The 20,000-nt window shown below is 42.9% G+C and overlaps 1 protein-coding gene across 1 annotated transcript in view; it reads right to left on the bottom strand.

Moving 5' to 3' along the window:
* The window catches only part of gpsm1b (G protein signaling modulator 1b), a 64,380-nt gene that overhangs the window by 783 nt on the left and 43,597 nt on the right, over window positions 1-20,000 (bottom strand). Inside the window, exons 12-14 of the mRNA XM_076283463.1 lie at window positions 10,032-10,194; window positions 9,242-9,447; window positions 1-3,118 (exon numbers count right to left, since the gene is read on the bottom strand). The exon at window positions 1-3,118 is cut by the window's left edge and continues 783 nt beyond it. Of these exons, the coding sequence (XP_076139578.1) occupies window positions 2,909-3,118; window positions 9,242-9,447; window positions 10,032-10,194 (579 nt within the window). The 3' untranslated portion in view covers window positions 1-2,908. The remainder of the gene's footprint in view (window positions 3,119-9,241; window positions 9,448-10,031; window positions 10,195-20,000) is intronic.

The raw sequence follows: 20,000 nt of genomic DNA on the forward strand, positions 1-20,000 counted from the left end.
CTTTTCTAAATCGTTATAAGCCGACGACATAGGCTACTGTAGTTGTTTAACTAACCCAATTCCACACGTCGTTCTCTGTTTACAGTAGGCTACATTACACGTCATTTCACTCAGTGGCCACACGCACAGCACGTGAATCTGCAAGACACCAGCTTGCTAATTGTGGTAGTTCACTGTGATAAACATTAAAATTATAGCCTGACAAGCCAGACTAGGCAATAACATATTTGCTGCCGCTATGTGCGTCTAGATTTCTAGGCTATTCAAATTAGCTTTGAATTTAATCAATAAGATGAAAGATGTTTTATTTTGATATAATTTGCATGTAGCCTATGTATTCTCTATTGGGTTGTAATCAAAATTAAGTTTTAAATAAAGTTAACACATTTTCTAAAAATGTTGTTCCATGTGCCCTTTTTTTTAATTTGAGCCCCTGCCCCTTCAAAGGTCTCTGCGCGCCCCTGCATTACAGAGGGGGGAAAACTCCAGCCTTCCCAAAATAAACGTCCTACCGTGTATTGGCGCTACCTGTGCATCTAACACAGGCAATTTCACAAACTAGCTGATCTACCTGGGTGAAGAGCGGTACTAATCAGAATCAGCTGGTTTAGTGAATGGTTGGACTCAATATTTTACTGTATGAATTCAGAGTTTTCCACCTCTGCGGTAGGAACTCCCTCACATGGGGGCACAGACACTATAAGTAACCTACTGGCAACACTTCTCACAGAAACAGAGGAACCGGTGGAGGAGTGGAGAGCTGCAGCCTTATGGAAATGCAAATCAAACTGCCTAGATAGCAGCAGCTAGCACTGAAGACACTATCTGGAAACGTATCTGGGCCAGATCAGGGCCATGTCTAGGCCGGATCAGCTGCGCTGTATCTGGGTTGGGACCGGGGCCCAATGTGATCCAGAGAAGGGCCTGATCAGAGCCAGATCAGAGCCACATCAGAGCCAGATCAGAGCCAGATCAGAGCCGGATCAGAGCCAGATTGAGGCCAGATCAGAGCCAGATTGAGGCCAGATGGGGCCCTAGGTGGTTGAGCTGTGTGTGTGCTTCCCAGTGAGTGCTGAGAGGAGCCTGTTAATCAGTAGCTCATCAATAGTCATCACTGAAGCACTTTCCATTTCCTCAGGCCAGGGGCTGTTTGCACCCCACAGCCCCAACACACGGGCTTGTTCTGCTGCAGTGTGTTTGCCTCCTCTTTTCCCTGGGAATGCTACAAGAGTCACAGAGCACGGAGAAGTGGAACAAAAAAAATACAAAGCAGGCACTAACCTTGGCTGCGAAATACACTCTTTCTTTCACCAAACAAAATATTTATATGTACACACACTGATGTATAACCTTTTTCTCCAAGTTTTAAAGAAAGTGCTTAAGTTCTTCATACTTGTTAGTCTACTACTATGTCATCTTTCAGTCTTAAAATCTTTAAATACTATCTGTTTACACCCATAAATGCCTTGAGGGTGTTATGAACATGTTTGGCCACCAGATGGTGACAGAGACGATGACAGTGTCTTTGCATAGCAACCAGTGGATTTGTCCAAGTCCTCTTTTTTTGTGATCTCAAATTCATCCTCAGAAGTGACAGAGAGAACACTGGAATTGATGGTTGCTGGCATCAGCTATCCACAAATACTGCAATGCTGTTTACAAATGTTTTTTTGTTTGTAGCATTGCTTGTTGTTTGTAAATATTAACATGTCTCTGAGGCTACATTATCCCTGTAGACCTAACACACAGACCACAAACCATGGTCAGACTGTTCTGTGTGCTCTGCAGTATGTGCCAAGCTAACAGTGAGCTCACCAAAGCTTTCACAGTAGGCTGCACCACTGAAAGAAGGTCCCTGAACAACTGCTGTGTCTGATTGAGCTCAGAGCTAAGCTAGCATTAGCATTAGCTGCAGTCAGTAATGCTAGGAATCTAGCCGGTATTCAATTGGGATCTAGTCCCATTCAAATAAAGCACTGGCTATCAGAAGTCATGTCACGGAGAACTTGTGGTGGGATTGGCACGACTATATTAAGTCTGATCTACCGCTAATGTCTTGCACAAGTCTTTAGCCAGGCCGATTGAGAAGGCAGACATTTTCATACATCCCAGGTGGCTGATTTCATTTGATGTGGAAATTCTATTCACAGCTTTTGCTAATCTAAATTCATATGCTAATTGATGTTTTCCCTCCCAATAAAGTTATTAATCTGAATGTTCTGAATGGCACTGATGCCCATCAGCACACATGTGGGAATAAAATAGCCCTACAAATATCCACTGCTATATGCTGAAATGCTGAAACATAATAGTAAGCGGGACAAAAATGTCCTCTGACACTGACACTGCTAAAATCCAACGAATAATACTGCCAGCCTCATCAAAAGTCCTTTCAACTGACCAATGGCAACATGAGCAAATACAATACAGAGAAGCTCAACCTACAGGTTACAATCAGAGTCAGTATGTTTACTTAAGGCTGTGTAACACACACAAACGGTGAGAGAGACCCCTGCTAGAGACACAGACCACACGTCTATAACACCATCTTAGTCCTACACACATGCACACGCACACACACACGCACACACACAGAACACACGCACACACACGAACACGCGCACACACACGGACGTACTCTACACCACAGCCCTCCTGTATTCACATTCGCTCTTCGTTTCTCCACGGCTGGTCATCGCTAACTCCTCCGTTAGCCTCGATAGTATCAGACATGCCTGGAGGAAGAGTCTTCTCTGCTCCCTCATCTTCCTCCTCACTCGCTCCCACGTCTTCCTCCTCTCGGTGTCTCTCCTTCAGAGATCAGGGGTTAGAGACCCCCACCCACCAACCCCCTCTCTATTGAGATGGGTCATGGAAAGAGAGTGCAGGAGGAAGAAGGACGGCAAGTCTAGCTGGAGTCACCGGAGCGCGCCTCCGCCTCTGGCTCGGAGTCGGCCTCTGCGTCCTCCTGCTCGTCCGAGGGCAGATGGACGCGCTGCTCGTCCATGCGCTTGGCCTGGACACGCTGGATCAGGCTGAAGAAGTCCTCGTCAGGAACCGTGGGCGCGTGGGGTCCACCGTCTGGCGGCGAACAGCGCTGGTCATCGATCCTAGAGGACTGCACGGGGCCAGAGAACAGACAGACGTAAACAACAGAGACAGAAACAGAGACAAGTCTCTTCAAACACTACACTGCTGTAGACAAGTCTCTTCAAACGCTACACTGCTGTAGACAAGTCTCTTCAAACGCTACACTGCTATAGACAAGTCTCTTCAAACGCTACACTGCTGTAGACAAGTCTCTTCAAACGCTACACTGCTATAGACAAGTCTCTTCAAACGCTACACTGCTGTAGACAAGTCTCTTCAAACGCTACACTGCTATAGACAAGTCTCTTCAAACGCTACAGTGCTCATAACTACTGAACTCATAACTACTGAACTCATACTGAACTCATAACTACTGAATACTGAACTCATAACTACTGAATTCATAACTACTGAACTCATACTGAACTCATAACTACTGAACTCATAACTACTGAATACTGAACTGATAACTACTAAACTCATAACTACTGGACTCAACTATGTATATATATTTTTGTTGGATTCTTGTCTTTGATAAGAAGAGTTTTGCAACACCTAATGATTGTTTTAAGTGCCAAGTGTCGCAGGCACAGGGACTTCTTCCGTGCTGACCTCTTGGACAGCATCCATTGACACATCAGCGGTTCTCTAATTGGCACTCTGGGGCCTCCATACACCTCATTTATTTGATTGGCCTGACTGATGGGTCATGTGACGTCGCCCAGACAGCTAATCACTTAATAGCTTTTAAGTGAGAAACCTTTTTACACGCTGGCTGGGTGTGTTAGCTGTGTGTGTCTCAGTCTGAGTGAGCGAGCCAGAGAGTGAGTGAGTGGGTGAGGGAGGGAGTGAGTGGGTGAGGGAGCGAGGGAGTGGGTGAAAAATTCAAGAATATTTATTTTGTGTGACATAGCCTGACCTTTATTCTCTGTTTGTTTATTTTCCTTAGTTTTTAATGTTTATTAAATGTTTTCTAGTGTTTACTAAACTGACGACAGGCGAGGAAGTGGTGTAGTCATTTGCAAGGAATATTTACGGCAAGAGTCATAAACCACCATTTATTTATGGCTTTAACGCCAGGCGAAGAGTAGATTTAGACGGTTATAAAAGCACACCAGGCAAAGAGTAGATTTAGACGGTTGGATACATTTAATAGAATATTTCTGCATGAAGCCCATAGTCTCATAGCTACTGCTGAGCTACTGATAGTGTCTGGTCAAATGGTGGCGTGCTTGCTCTGTTGGTTATGTCTGTAGGTCTGTTAACTGTGTCTAATGCTCTGTTGGTTATGTCTGCAGGACTGTTAACTGTGCTAATGCTCTGTTGGTTATGTCTGCAGGTCTGTTAACTGTGTTATCCTCTGTTGGTTATGTCTGCAGGTCTGTTAACTGTGTCTAATGCTCTGATGTTGGGCTTCCGGTTTGACGCATGGCGGAGTAGGTCGCAAACTGGGATCGCTCTGTTGAAATCCTGATAAAATCCTTTTTATATCCGTCTGATATTATACAAATATTTGTGCAAACGCTACTTAATTTATAACATGAAGAAGGCGTCTAAAAAACAAACTCAACTGGCGGATCAACACATTACTAAAGTAATTCAGGACGACGCAGCTAAGCTAGCTGAACCTGCGGATTCTGAAGCTAGCATGACCCACACGTTAACACTGCCTGATATGGAAAGACTGCTGACAGCAATGGAAGAACGCATCGTTACCAAACTCTCTGCCCAACTTTCTGCTAACCGAGAGATCATTGACCAACATCATGAAACTATCCAGCATCTGGAAGTCTCACTCAATGATACGCAGACGAGTCTTGAGAGACTTGATTCCAAAGTTGCAGCTCTTTCCAGTGATAACGAATTAAAAAAATCTCCAACAATTACAGGCAGATATTGCTTTTATACAGGAAACTCGTCTAAAAAATGATTCTGTTAATTATCTTAAACGAAACTGGGTGGGACAGCTGTACCATTCGCGGTTTAACGCCAAGGCCAGAGGGACAGCAATCCTTATACACAAAAATGTTCTATTTCAAGCAGAGAATGTGATTGCCGATACTAATGGGAGATTTATTATTGTAACTGGGCAGTTATTTTCCCTCCCTGTCATCCTTGTCAACATCTATGCCCCACATTTTGATGATCACATTTTCTTCAAGAAACTATTTTCCTCCATACCCGACCATAACACATACAACTTAATAATAGGTGGTGACTTGAACTGTGTACTCAACACTACATTGGATAGATCCTCAAATAAACCCCAGCCTCTTAGTAAATCTGCCAAACTTATCAATGAATTCTGTGCACAGGCTGGTCTCTCAGATATCTGGAGATTCAAATATCCTAACAAAAAAGGCTTCTCTTTTTTCTCTGGGGTCCATCATACTTACACCCGTATTGATTATTTTCTTTTAGATAAAAGATTATTGGGAAATATAGAGACTTGCCAATATCATACTATTTCTATCTCAGACCATGGTGCACTCTCCTTCCAATTGGCGTTGCCTAACTGTTTTAGACCATCACGCCACTGGAAACTCAATCCACTCCTATTAGCTGACGAAGAATTTATACATTTCATCTCCTCCCAGATTCAGTTCTTCTTAGAAACCAATGCCACACCAGAGGTTTTTCATTCAATCTTATGGGAGACACTTAAAGCTTTCCTCAGAGGGCAAATAATTGGATATTCCTCTAAAATGAAAAAAATACGAATGGCCAAACTTGACAACATCTCCCAAGCTTTGGCTAGTATTGATGAACGCTACTCCTCATTCCCATCTCCAGCTCATTATAAGGAAAGACTACGCCTACAAACAGAATATGACTCACTCACTACAGATAAGGCCACATATCTACTCACAAGGGCACGATATAATATTTATGATTCAGGTGACAAGGCTGGCAAGCTTTTAGCTCAACAAGCCCGCCAGGCCGCCTCCTCTCGCCTTATTCCTAAAGTTTATAATAAAAATGACGAAATTGTGACCGATCATCTGGAAATTAACAGCACCTTTAAACAATATTACAGCGACCTCTATACCTCTGAATGTGATAAAAACTCTCCACAAATAGACAGGTTTTTCAGCAACCTCACATTTCCTTCTATCCAATCTGAACACAATTCATTCTTGGGGGAAAATATTTCATCTGCAGAGATCTTAGATGCTATTAAATCCTTAAAAAGCAATAAAACGCCCGGACCGGATGGTTTTACCTCAGACTTTTATAAAAAATTTGCACCTCAACTTTCTCCTCTGCTTCAAGCTATGTTCAATGAGTCACTATCATCCGGTCAGTTCCCACCAACTTTACGACAAGCTGCAATCATATTGATTCCAAAAAAAGGTAAAGATCCCCTCCAATGTCCTTCATACCGCCCAATCTCCTTATTAAATAGTGATTATAAAATTCTGTCCAAAATTTTAGCTGGTCGACTGGAGAAGTTCTTACCACAGATAATATCAGCAGACCAAACTGGTTTCATTTTAAATAGACATTCTAGCTCTAATCTAAGACGACTCCTGAACATTGTTTATTCCCCTTCAACTCCTGCTCCTGAAATGGTGATTTCACTTGATGCTGAAAAAGCATTCGACCGAGTCGAATGGCACTATCTTTTCTCTGTGCTGAAACAATTTGGATTTGATAATGCGTTTATATCTTGGATCCAACTTCTATATGTTCAGCCCCTGGCTGCGGTGGTCACCAATGGGCAGCAGTCTGAATACTTCCCCCTTGGCAGAGGCACCCGTCAGGGTTGCCCCCTATCCCCTCTCCTCTTTGCAATTGCCATAGAGCCACTAGCCATCGCCCTTAGACAATCTGAGGAGTTTTCAGGCATAATGCGACATGGGCTTACTCATAAATTATCCCTCTATGCGGATGACTTGCTTCTTTATACATCCAACCCTGTAGCCTCAGCCCCCTATATTGTTAATATTTTAAATCAGTTTGGGAAGCTGTCTGGTTACAAAATTAATCTCCAGAAAAGTGAGATGTTTCCCCTCAATCAGGCTGCAACCCAAATTCCCCCAACTCATTTTCCATTCAAAATAGTTAAAAAAGGATTTAAATACCTTGGAGTGGAGATCACGCCCACCTTTTCATCTCTGTTTGTTAAGAACTTTGGTGTTCTGTTTGATAAATGTAAGCAGGATATGGTGAGGTGGTCGAGTCTACCACTCTCCATAATTGGTCGTGTTAACCTCATTAAAATGATTGTATTACCAAAATGTCTTTATTTTTTCCAAAACATTCCCATTTTAATAAGGAAAAAGTTTTTCAGAACTTTGGACCAGAGCATAACATCATTTATTTGGAATGGTACACCACACAGGATCAAAAGGCAATCTCTTGAAAGACCCAAAGGGCTTGCTGGCCTGGCACTACCCAACTTTATTTATTATTACTGGGCTTGTAACATTCAGAAAATGTTGTTTTGGACAGAGGAATACCATCCTAACAGGAGTGAACCCTGGGTACACCTGGAGTGCACACACAGCGCAGTCCACCTAGGCTCTGTATTATGTGCCCCTTCTCCTCCTACTCCACAAAGCCAATTCTCCCCAAATCCCATTGTTCTCAATTCAATTCGAATTTGGTCACAGTTTAAAAGACATTTTGACTTGTCCAAAATGTCAATACACTCCCCAATCACAAACAATTATAATTTTCCACCCTCTTCCCTAGACTCAGCCTTTGGGATATGGCGGGCAAAAGGCATTACATCTATTTCCAATCTCTTTATTGAGGGCAGCTTTGGATCATTTGCTCAACTTTCTGAGAAGTTTGACCTGCCCAAATCACACTTCTTTAGATATCTCCAAGTAAGACACTTCGTACAGAGAAACATTGCCTCCTTCCCAAATCTCCCAACAGATAATACACTAGACAATTTTCTTTCTTTATCTCCACACCGGAAAGGTTTAATTTCAATTCTCTATAATGATATTTGTAACATCTCTCCCCTTTCACTGCAAGGAATAAGGCAACTTTGGGAGGATGACTTTGGGGAAGCATTGAGAGAGGATCAATGGGAAGCAGCACTTGACTTAGTACACACCTCCTCTCCATGCGCCAGACACAGCCTAATTCAACTTAAAATCCTCCTAAGAGTACACTGGACCAGGGCTAAACTGGCTGAGATTTTTCCTAGTGCTGACCCTACATGTCCCCGCTGCAAAGGTCTGCCTGCAGACCATATACATATGTTCTGGTCTTGCCCACTCCTTAGGACATTCTGGGCGGACATATTTCAGGCCTACTCCAGAATGTTTGGTATAGACATTCCTCAAACCCAGTATGTGCCATATTTGGCTTTACACAGGAAACAAAATCTCTTAAAGGCAGGGCCTATGCTGTCATAGCATTCACTTCTCTACTTGCTAGACGTCAGATTTTACTTATGTGGAAGGAACAAACACCACCCACATTCACTAGATGGATAAGAGATATTATGTTTTTCCTGAAACTGGAGAAAATTAGATACACACTGAAGGGCTCCATACAGAGCTTTGAGAGAACTTGGAGATCTTTCTTGACGTACTTTGAGAGCTTACAAATCCCCCTACAGGAAGCAGACTAGATGGTGCCCCCCCCCCCCCCCCTTCTTCTTTTTGTTTTGTTTTGTATGTGTTTGTTTGTCATTTTTGTGGTTCTGGTATGTACTTATGTTTATATGTATTTACTACTGTACATTGCATAGTAACATACTGTATTACAGCTTTTGAAATGTCTTATTTCTTAGGAAAGACTGCAGGGTGTGACTGGATGGGGTTGAGGTTAGGATGAGTGGATTGGATGAGGGTGGGGTGGGAGGTTAGGTGGGTGGGTGCTTTGTCTAATACTATGTTTTATTACTTATGCTACACTTGTGTACAACCAAGATTTGAACTTGTTATGTATATGCAAATAATTGTATGTTATTGACAAAAATCAATAAAATGTGTTAAAGAGTAATGCTCTGTTGTTTATGTCTGCAGGTCTGTTAACTGTGTCTAATGGTCTGTTGGTTATGTCTGCAGGTCTGTTAACTGTGTCTAATGCTCTGTTGTTTATGTCTGCAGGTCTGTTAACTGTGTCTAATGGTCTGTTGGTTATGTCTGCTGACCTGATTGTGAAGCAGCAGGGTGTTAGCTCTCACCTGGCACTTGATGAGCATGTTGAAGAAGTCGTCGCTCGGCCCCTGGACGTCAGCCTCCCCACAGAGGTGACCCAGGTTGTTGTGGGTGATCCTCAGGCCCGGCAAGTTGCTGACGCTCACCCGCTGGTCGTCTAGACGACGGCTCTGTGAGCTGGCGATCAGGTCAAACAGCTCCTCTGTCTGAGGTGATGTGGTGAGGCTGGGGTCTACCGGAAGATAACCAGCCAATTAAGACATTTTAACCAGCCAATTAAGACATTAACCAGCCAATTAAAAAATTAACCAACCAATTAAGACATTAACCAGCCAATTAAGACATTCACCAGCACGATGAGGAGGTGAGAGTGACACGATCAGACACGCTAAATGAGGATAAAAGCAAATCCGCTACCAATACACCATATCTGGGCTAGACCTGCCATGGCCCTGAGGTTTGCAATAACACAGGACAATACACCAGGTATGCTGTGACACCTGGGTCAGCAGTAACACAGGACAATACACCGGGTATGCTGTGAAACCTGGGGTCAGCAATAACCCAGGACAATACACCGGGTATGCTGTGAAACCTGGGGTCAGCAATAACCCAGGACAATACACCGGGTATGCTGTGACACCTGGGTCAGTCTCATTACTGTGTGTACATATATGGGCATGCTCAGAAGCGTAAGCGTCTAACCGATCAGATCGCTGAGAGGGGAGCGTAATCGTCTTACCGATCAGATCGCTGAGAGGGGAGCGTAAGCGTCTTACCGATCAGATCGCTGAGAGGGGAGCGTAATCGTCTTACCGATCAGATCGCTGAGAGGGGAGCATGAGTCGCCGGCAGCTTCTCCGTCCTCGCCGTTCTGCGGCTCGTCGAGGGGGCAGCGCTGGTCGTCCATGCGGCTGCTCTGGAACTTACTGAGGAGGTCGAAAAAGCAGGCCTCATCGGAGGGGTCACGGGCCAGCTTCTGTAACCGACACACACACACACACACACACACACACACACAAACAAACACACACACACACACACACACACACACCACACACACAAACACACATACACACACACAGCACAGAGGTTAGAGGTTAACACTGCAGATGTTCCCACATACTGCCTGCCCTGAGACCCTCACTTCCTGTTTACGGGAAGATGGCCGGCCTGGTTGTTTAGTCGCGGTCAGAGGAAAGGTCTTCAGAGTGCCTGTGCTCTATAGGGGATGCTATCAGACTATAAGACTCCACCACTTGGACACTGTACAGTATATCTCTATAGGGGATGCTTTTAGACCATAAAACCCCACCACTGTACAGTATACAGTGTGCCTGTGCTCTACAGGGGATGCTATCAGACTGTACAGTGTACTCAATGGGAGATGGAGAACGTGGTCCACCATGAGTACACCATCGGAAGAGATTCACAGATATCGTGATGTATTGTGTGTGTGTGTGTGTGTGCATCTTTGCGTGTGTGTGCATGTGTGTGTGTGTGTGTGTGTGTGCATCTATGCGTGTGTGTGCAAGTACTGTTTGTGTGCATACTGTATATCTGCAACACTGCTACCAAGAGCTAACCGTGCCAAGCTCCGCAGTCACAAAATTATATCTCGATATTTTTTGTGATTTTGACGATAACGATAATTAGTCGATATCCTTTCAAAAATTGTTTTTGTTAAAGTCTGAGTTACTTTACAGTTCATTATTTATAAATAGCATCATTACAATAATAACCAATAACCTAACCTGTGACTTTTTAACCAAATCAACCAATGCATTGTCACTCTATGACAAATTTCCAATTCTGCGCCCACTTGTGTGTGTGGCAATGACATGGTCTAGCCATCTACATTAGAGAAGATGAATAGGCCTAACAGTTTCCCAAAAGAAAGTTTGAAGCTGAAGTTCCTTTCAAACCTTTACATAGGATTCACTGTAAAACTAAGAGCAGACCAACAGATTAGCCTACATCTCAGTTATTTCCTTCTATGTTTTGTTTTAGAGCAATCACGTAGGCTAGCATTCCAAGTTACAGAATAAAAACTAATGCTAATTACTAATGTATATGAGAAATCCCATAGATATTTGGAGCGAACTTCAGTCCATTTACAAAAGAGTTACATGAGAATAGTTATTTGTTTACAACTGACTATTAAAATACTCAAAGGCTAATGTTTTCTCTCCATATAATACCGTGTAGGAAAAAACGTGACTGTCTCATCATACAATGCTACTTGAACAGAAGTAGCCGCATAAAATCCCAAGTAGGCTACTCTCGCTCTCGCTGCACAAAATAAACATTAGGCTGCGTGGGACAACGTTGTGACCCACTAGTGATCACGTGACACTTGCTCTGCTGCACTTCTCCCGCATAGCCTACCTCCTGGGAATGTATTAGGGGTTTGCACGGCGTGTCATCAGATCTGGACATCGCCATATTGGAGATACTCGCCTCATTAGAAAGCATTAGGCACTGAAGTAAATCCCTAACATCGTCAAGGAAAATGGTTATTTATTGCCGTGTTTTAGGTTGTACCAATAGGTCAGACTGAAAAAAACATCTGGTGTAGGTATCGACTTCCAAAAGTTATTAAAAAACCAGGGAGAAGGGACAATAATGCCAGAAGTTATCAGAGGAAGGGGGGCGCTTGTGGTTGAACTTGGTACTTCGTCTCCCTCACCCAACTCGTATGGATCTGCGCTGCCAATAATCCGTAATTTCTCGAAATATCGCACCTTTTCTTGTGGTCCAAGTCCTGCCCTATATGCCTTTGCATCTTAGACGCATTTTAATGAGCTTTTCTGTTGTTTAGACACGGCTACAATCACGTAAGATATCCAAAGTGCATAATACTCCATTGTACTTCATTCACTGAGTATCGCCAATATGGCCGCGCGTGCTGGGTTACCATAGTTACCGGCCAGAACGTGACGTCGATGCAAACCCCTAATGAGTCTTCTACGAGTGCGTGATTTCGATTTTTTTTTTCCCCAAAGTAATTTAAATACTCGATAATGTCAATTTGCACATCGTTAAAACAACAATCACAATATTATCGCAGACGATATATATCGCCCACCCCTACTCCGCAGCACTGTGTTGGTTTTCTGCTCGAACCCTTCAGTGAATTGTGTGTGCATGTATGTGTGTGTATGCATCTTTGCGTGTGTGTGCATGTGTGTGTGTGTGTGTGTGTGTGTGTGTGCGTGCATGTATATGTGTGTGTGTGTGCATGTATGTGTGTGTGTGTGTGCATGTGTATGTATGTGTGCATATATCCTCGGCACTGTGTTGGTTTTCTGCTCAACCCTTCAGTGCATTGTTCCATCACAGCAGACCCTGCATGGGTGCTCTTATCAGAATTTCTGTCATGAGTCCAATGTGCCCCACACATTTTATCGCCACGACCTTTAACTGGTCAGCTGCTCAAACACACACACACACACACACACACACACATAGATACACACACACATGCACACTTAGTGGGAACTCAAAGGCTGTTGGAAATATTTGCATAAATTATTAGTAGCCCTCTATTGTTCCAAAGGGTCAGCAGTGCACATTCGGTCAACATAACACCTCCCTCCCCACACACACACACACAAACTCCTCTACATGAGGATTTGATTCCAGAGAAAGGGCTAAGAGGTGAGGCCGCGGTCGCCGATAATCGGACATCCGCTGCGCCGGCTGTCCTCATTCCTATAATCAGACACGGCTAATGCAGACCATTAAACACCGCAGTGGCCAGGAGATCAATACTATCTAATGAACAGGCTTCGGCCTCCTGACGTCCCCTCCCCTGCGAGGACCACAGCAGGAGCAACAACATGAGCAACATGAACAGCATCTCAGGGAGCACAGCTGTCCAGACGAAGCCCACCTGACCGACGACAGCAGCTAAGCGCACGTTTGTGAAAACCAATGCTGCCGTGCTGTGTGTGTGTGAGTGTGTGAATAATGATGTGCCAGAGGATCTTTGTTGGATCCGTATGCCATGGCTGAGCAGTGTGTGTGTCTGTGTGTGTCTGTGTGTGTCTGTGTGAGTCTGTGTGTGTGTGTGTGTGTGTGTGTGTGTGTGTGTGTGAGAGCATAGGCATGTTATTCGTACAAAACAACAGCAAGATCTAGGTCATCAGCAACAATGAGCCTCACACAGTCTCCCCACAGTTTCACAGCACAAAAACTTTCACACAATTACACACAAAAACTCAAATCAGTTTACTCATGAACTCTAAAAAATATATATTTCTGTTTTAGAACATTTTGCTGGCAGGACAGAAGAGGTTGCAGCTGGTCATAAAGCACCATAGAGATAAAAATGAATGCATGATAAAGCACCATAGAGATCAAAAGAAACAGGTAATAAAGCACCATCTATCAAAATGAACACATAATAAAGCACCATAGCGATCAAAATGAACAGGAAATAAAGCACCATAGAGATTAAAATGAACAGGTAATACCAGAGCGACAAGCGGTCTCCCTCCAGGAGCTGATGGTTTCTCCCCTGGTAACTCCTCTTCTCCTGTCCTCTCTCTTGCCTGTCGCTTTCTCTCGCTCGCTTCGCTTCCCTTCTCCCTTCTCTCTGCCTCTCACTGTCTTGCTCTCTATCACACACACACGTAATGAGACACACACACACACACACACACACACACACAGTCTATGCCCTCTCACTCCACTCTCTCTTTTCCTCACTCCTCGTTTTCTCTCATACCCCTCCCCTCTCTCCCTCTATCGTTCTCCCTCTATCATTCCCTCTATAGTTCTCGCTTTCTCTCTTTTTTGTTTTTTGTCAGTTTCATTCTCCTCCCCTCTCTCTTTCCCTACCACCTCTCCCTCCCTCTCTTTCCCTACTCTTTCCTCTCTCCCTCCCTCCCTCCCCCCACCCCACCCCTCTCCCTCTCTCTTTCTCCCTCTCTTCCACTCCCTCCCTCTCTCTCTCTCTCTCCCCCACTCTTCCACTCCCTCTCTCATGCAGGCCATGGTTATCCCAGCTGCCCCCAGAGCGGTGTTTGAGCTGTGGGAACACAAGTCATTATGGGGGAGCGGGGTTCATCAAGGTCACACTGTCACACTGTCACACAAGACAGGTGGACCACAGGGGCTGATGAGGAGAGGGAGAGAGAAAAAGAGAGAGAGATACAGAGAGCAAGCGAGAAGAAGATAGAGATAGAAAAGAAGAGAAGGAATTTAAGAGGGATAATATACATAGAGAGAGAGAGGGCACAAGGGAATGATAGAAGAAGAGAGAAAAGAAAGAGAGAGGACTTTGAAAGAGGGAGGGAGAGCGAGAGAGCAGAGTTTTGTGTGTGAAATAGAGAGAGAGAGAGGGCACAAGGGAATGATAGAAGAGAGAAAAGAAGTAGAGAGGGGGACAGAGAGGAGGACTGTGAAAGAGGGAGGGAGAGAGCAGAGCTTTGTGTGCCGCTCCCCCCACTGCCAAAGGGGAAAGAAATCACACAACCTTGACAAGGTAGCAAGGTCATCTAAATGTAGGGCTAAATTTAGCTCGTCTGCAACAGCGTTGATGAACACCCTTGGAAAACCCCTGATGTGTTGGTCCACATTCAAAGGCTTCCACCAATCTGAGTGTGCAATCTGAGTGTGCAATCTGAGTGTGCATTCGCCCGATAGCAGGTGTTTGTGGCGTTGGCCTCCGTGCCTATGTTACGTACATGTAGCCTTTTCACCAGGCGCTCTCTGTGTTACGTACATGTAGCCTTTTCACCAGGCGCGCTCTGTGTTACGTACATGTAGCCTTTTCACCAGGCGCTCTGTGTGTTACGTACATGTAGCCTTTTCACCAGGCGCTCTCTGTGTGTTACGTACATGTAGCCTTTTCACCAGGCGCGCTCTGTGTTACAGTACGTCTCTGTGTTGCTGTACATAGTCTTTTCACCAGGCGCGCTCTGTGTTGCTGTGCGTAGTCTTTTCACCAGGCGCGCTCTGTGTTGCTGTGCGTAGTCTTTTCACCAGGCGCGCTCTGAGTCTCTTTTCTCTCACTCTGTGAGGCTCTCACTACGGATCATGTGTTTTGTTCAATTATTCAATTACATGGAGGGATGAGAGAGACAGACAGACAGAAATTGGAAGAGCAACCTGATTGGTTGGACCTCGCTTCCATCTGAGTGACATCACAGTTGCCATAGAAACTGAAACTCCTCATTACTGTGACCAGGCCCACTCACATGGCTCCACACACACACACACACACACACACACACACACACACACACACAAACACAGAGGGCACACACACACACACATACACACACACAAACACAGAGGGCACACACACAAATACACACACACACACATACACATACAAACACTGATAACACTCCTCTGCTCTCAGTCTCCTGCTAAGGTCATTGGACTTGAACTGGTTGGGTTTTGTCCGTGTACTTGATTTCCACTGGTTGGGTTGTGTCTGTGTACTTGATTTCCGTTTCATCAAAAATGTGTATGTGCAAATGTAGGACATCACAAGAAGAACCTGCAACACTGTGCTTTTACTTATATGTTTTTTTTTTTATAACACTGTGCTTTTACTTATATGTTTTTTTTTATGACTTTTACATTTTGATTCAAATTGTGTAGGCCTACATTACAGTGTTCAATTAATTGGTTTGAAAAGGTTCTCTGCTTATTCTACTGGCGTACTGCCAGAACATCCAGAGAGAGAGAGCAGCATGTTTATTTGTTGTTATTTACGAATACCTAAGAGCACGACTTCTGCTGCTATAAGATCCATAGAGAGAGAGCAGCATGTTTATTTGTTGTTATTTACGAATACCAAAGAGACTCGGAGAGCAGCATGTTTATTTGTTGATATTTACAAATACCTAAGAGCACGACTTCTGCTGCTATAAGATCTTATATTATTATTATTTACAAACTATATGCTAATATAAAAGTTAATGACATATCATTATTTATCTAGCTTTTATGATTAGCTTTGTTGAGAATTTATGGAATTTATGGTTTATGGCTTTATGGTCTTGTGGGGTGCATACGGCACCCTACTGCCAGTGGTTGGTTGTGTGAGAGTTTGCGCTCCTCTTCTTCCACTTCATCCTTATTGGATACCTTTGTGGTTGGCTGTCCTGTAATTGGTGACTCTCTGTCTAGTCTTTGAAAGTAGTGTACTCTTTGCCTTTGGAAGTACTATTTGGTTGCTGCTTGGATTTGGTGAAATTCAGGGGAGGGGTGTAACAGAGTTAGAAATGTAGTTTAGTGTTTGTATGTGATGTAATTAAGCAGCTTTATTGATATTGGTGTTTTGGAGCCCCCTTTGGAGAAACGCTATACTGCAGTTCTGCTGCGTTTTGTCCTTGTATTGTTGCCATAGCCGATCAGAAGCGGTATGCTTTGCATTGGGTAGGTTGACTGTATAAAGCACTCCCCACTTTTGTAACTGTGAAATGTTGTTTAAGTTGAAAACTTTGATATACCACGTGTATTATGTTACTTTACATGTATTTTTAAGATTTGGGTGCAATTCTAGCGACTTAGAGAACGTTTATTAATGTTTTCATTATGACCACGAGTTCATACACACTGAGTCTAACGTGACTAGCTGTAAACTCCGCTTGCAACTTTCCATGCATTCAGTGTAGTTAAGCAGTTCAGCTTAGTGTGCATGGAAAGTGCAATTCAGTCTAGCAGGAAATGAATGTACATTTAGTTTAGCATTATGTTTATGCATTACCTCCGTATGGTCTACGTCTGTGAGTGTTTAGGGAGTCTCAGAATATTAATAAACTGTCGTTCTGTGCACCTGAACATTCTATGTCTCCCTGATGGTATAGGAATGATGCATGTAATATAGCCCATTCAACTACTTGTTGTTTTGTTTTAACTTTTCCTAAAAGAATAAATGTGATAAGCCAGTTTTGGTCTCAGTCCCTTCACCATCTGACTATAGTTATATATTACTAATATATTAATAAAGCTTAACCAACTTTATTATAAGGGTCCCCCATACTGATAGTTATATATTACTAATATATGAATTAAGCTTAACCAACTTTATTATAAGGGGCTCCACACTGATAGCTATATACTACTAATATATTAATAAAGCTTAACCAACTTTATTATAAGGGTCCCCCATACTGATAGTAATATATTACTAATATATTAATTAAGCTTAACCAACTTTATTATAAGGGACCCCACGCTTATAGCTATATACCACTAATATATTAATTAGGCTTAGCCAACTTTATTGCAAGCGGTTCCGGCGCTGACAACAGTGGCAACATGTCAAGGTAGCTCCATGTTTTTTTCTTGAATTTCCCCTTGGGGATCAATAAAGTATCTATCTATCTATGTAAGGGTCTTATGGGATAGGCAGAAGCACAGTTTAATAACAATTAGTTAAATAATAATATGTCATTAACTTTTCTATTAACATATAGTTTGCAAATAAACATTAAACATTTAAATGATGTAAAATATAACTGTTAATTAGTGCCAAAAATATATTTAGTTAACTATTAACACATATTAATGCAATATTAGTTAATAGATTTGCTAAAGCATTAACATACAGTTTTTATGCAAACAACTAATATTTAATTAATGATGAAAAAACTATTAACTTGTACCAAATAGATATGTTAGTAACAATTAACAAAGGGTTAGGTAATTACTAGTTTGCTATTTATTATGGCACCTTATTATGGAGTGTTACCAACAATTGTGGTGCCAACAAAGACGCTGGGATTTTGGGCTGGGTCAAAGACCGTGCAGTCATTACACACAAGCAACCACACACACACACACACACAGTCACACACTTACACTCCAAAATGGGTCTGTTTTCTCAAACAGTGCAGTTCTCCTCTCCTCTTGCCTTGGCTCGGGCCGTCATAGCACTAATAGACCTGACCCCATGCAGAGACTCTCTCGTCATCTCCCAGATTACTTTCTATTGATCGGGGCTCCTGTCCGTCTCAGACTCAGTCCTCTGATGAGCACTCTGATGCCCAAGCAAAGCACAGAGATTTCATCAGACCACTAAAAGCAGTGTGTGGCTTAGGACCGCCGTCAGCACTGCTAGCAGACACATGGGAGTGTGTGTGTGCAACGCATAGGAGTGTATGTGTGTGTGTGTGTGTGTGTGCATATGTCGTGCATCCATTTCACAGCAGGTGAGTGAATCACACTGATTGACATCTGGCAGGTGTTGTGGTAAATTGTACTTAATTATTTACACTGTAAAACCATTAATGATCAATTGATCATATTTGATTTGTGTCCTGCATGCCATCTGTGAATCAGAGGATATTCTTTATTCATATTGAGGTGCAATTGTGGAAAACCTGATTCAGTGTCGAAACTGGTGATATTGTGATGATTGACATGCCACAATCACAGTGGGAAATTGGATGGTGAAAAGCATTCCTAATCAATCAGTCCCACATCAACAAATCTCAAGTCATAATCAGCCTGACGCAGGACCTAATTACAGTGTAACATACACTCTCTCTCTCTCTCTCTCTCACACACACACACACAGACACACACTAGGGGTATTGAGCATTTTTATAATCATCGGTATCGGTCATTTTTTCCACCGATAAGCTGATATTTAAATGGATAAAAAATGAAACGCGCTACTTTGTCTGTAAAGCGTCTCTCACTCCCTGCATTTGCTACTCTGTGGTCGAGAGCATTGTCCTGCCCACTGCACTGTCTGATTTGTTAGTCAGCACGAATCCAGCCAATCAGGATCGAAGACTAAATGCACAGAACGTTTTTGCTTGTCATCAAGGCAGTGGCAGACTGGGCTCAGTGGTACGGAGCGATTTTTCTAAGGTAAGGTAACTTATATCGCTGAAGTTGCAATGAATCACAATCCTCCACAATGAAGTTGCAAAAACACCACTTTGTAAGCTATGTCTCTTTGACCCGGACTTTGTAAGCTATGTCTCTTTGATCCGGACTTTGTAAGCTATGTCTCTTTGATGCGGACTTTGTAAGCTATGTCTCTTTGATGCGGACTTTGTAAGCTATGTCTCTTTGATCCGGATCCATAAGTTAAGCTCCCACTTCCTCCATTTAGCTAATTCCTGATTGATGCACGTTAGTGATGCTGTTTACTAGTTAGCCTATCTTAGCCTACAAACTAGAGCCTTGATAGATGTCAGTCTAATTACTGAAACATAATCAAAACTCTCATCATTTGGAAAACGTAACGTCAAGTTAAAATGTCTCACAATTTGATAGTAAATGTGATGTTATAGCTAGACAGGCTCTTAGCCAAACAGACTATAATGTTCGATGCGATAGCGAGCGTCTTTTTGAAACGGACTGGCAGAAAAGACTACAGGCACCCAGGGCTGGCCGTAATAAATCAGTTCATAAAGCATTAGGGAGTGATGTGATTTATGTATTTATTCCATTCATTCATGTGTTTGTTTTTAACTTAATCCAGATTGTGTCTGTTTTATTATCCTCATCTCATGTTCAGTTCAGAAAACATCAGGGAGTGATATTATTTATTTTTTCCATTCCTCTATTTGGTAGTTTTATTTGACTTTATATGACTTTATTTTCTTAAATGCTGCAGGCAGCTCCCTGCACTCTGTGTAACATAAGAAGAAAGAAAAAGTTTGCATAATTAAATGCTTTTGAATGACATTTTTGCTGCATATCGCCTTTACTATCTCCCCCCCTTTTCACAACTGACAAATCGGTTTTACATATCGGCTATCGGACTCCTTTTTTGGTAATAATTGATATTGTTATCCGCCCTGA

This window comes from Alosa pseudoharengus, unplaced genomic scaffold (genome assembly GCF_046254945.1).
Source record: "Alosa pseudoharengus isolate Yale_2024_CS ecotype anadromous, Long Island Sound unplaced genomic scaffold, YU_APseudo_1.1 YU_APseudo_1.1_scf_14, whole genome shotgun sequence".
In the NCBI taxonomy this organism is placed as follows: domain Eukaryota; kingdom Metazoa; phylum Chordata; class Actinopteri; order Clupeiformes; family Clupeidae; genus Alosa; species Alosa pseudoharengus.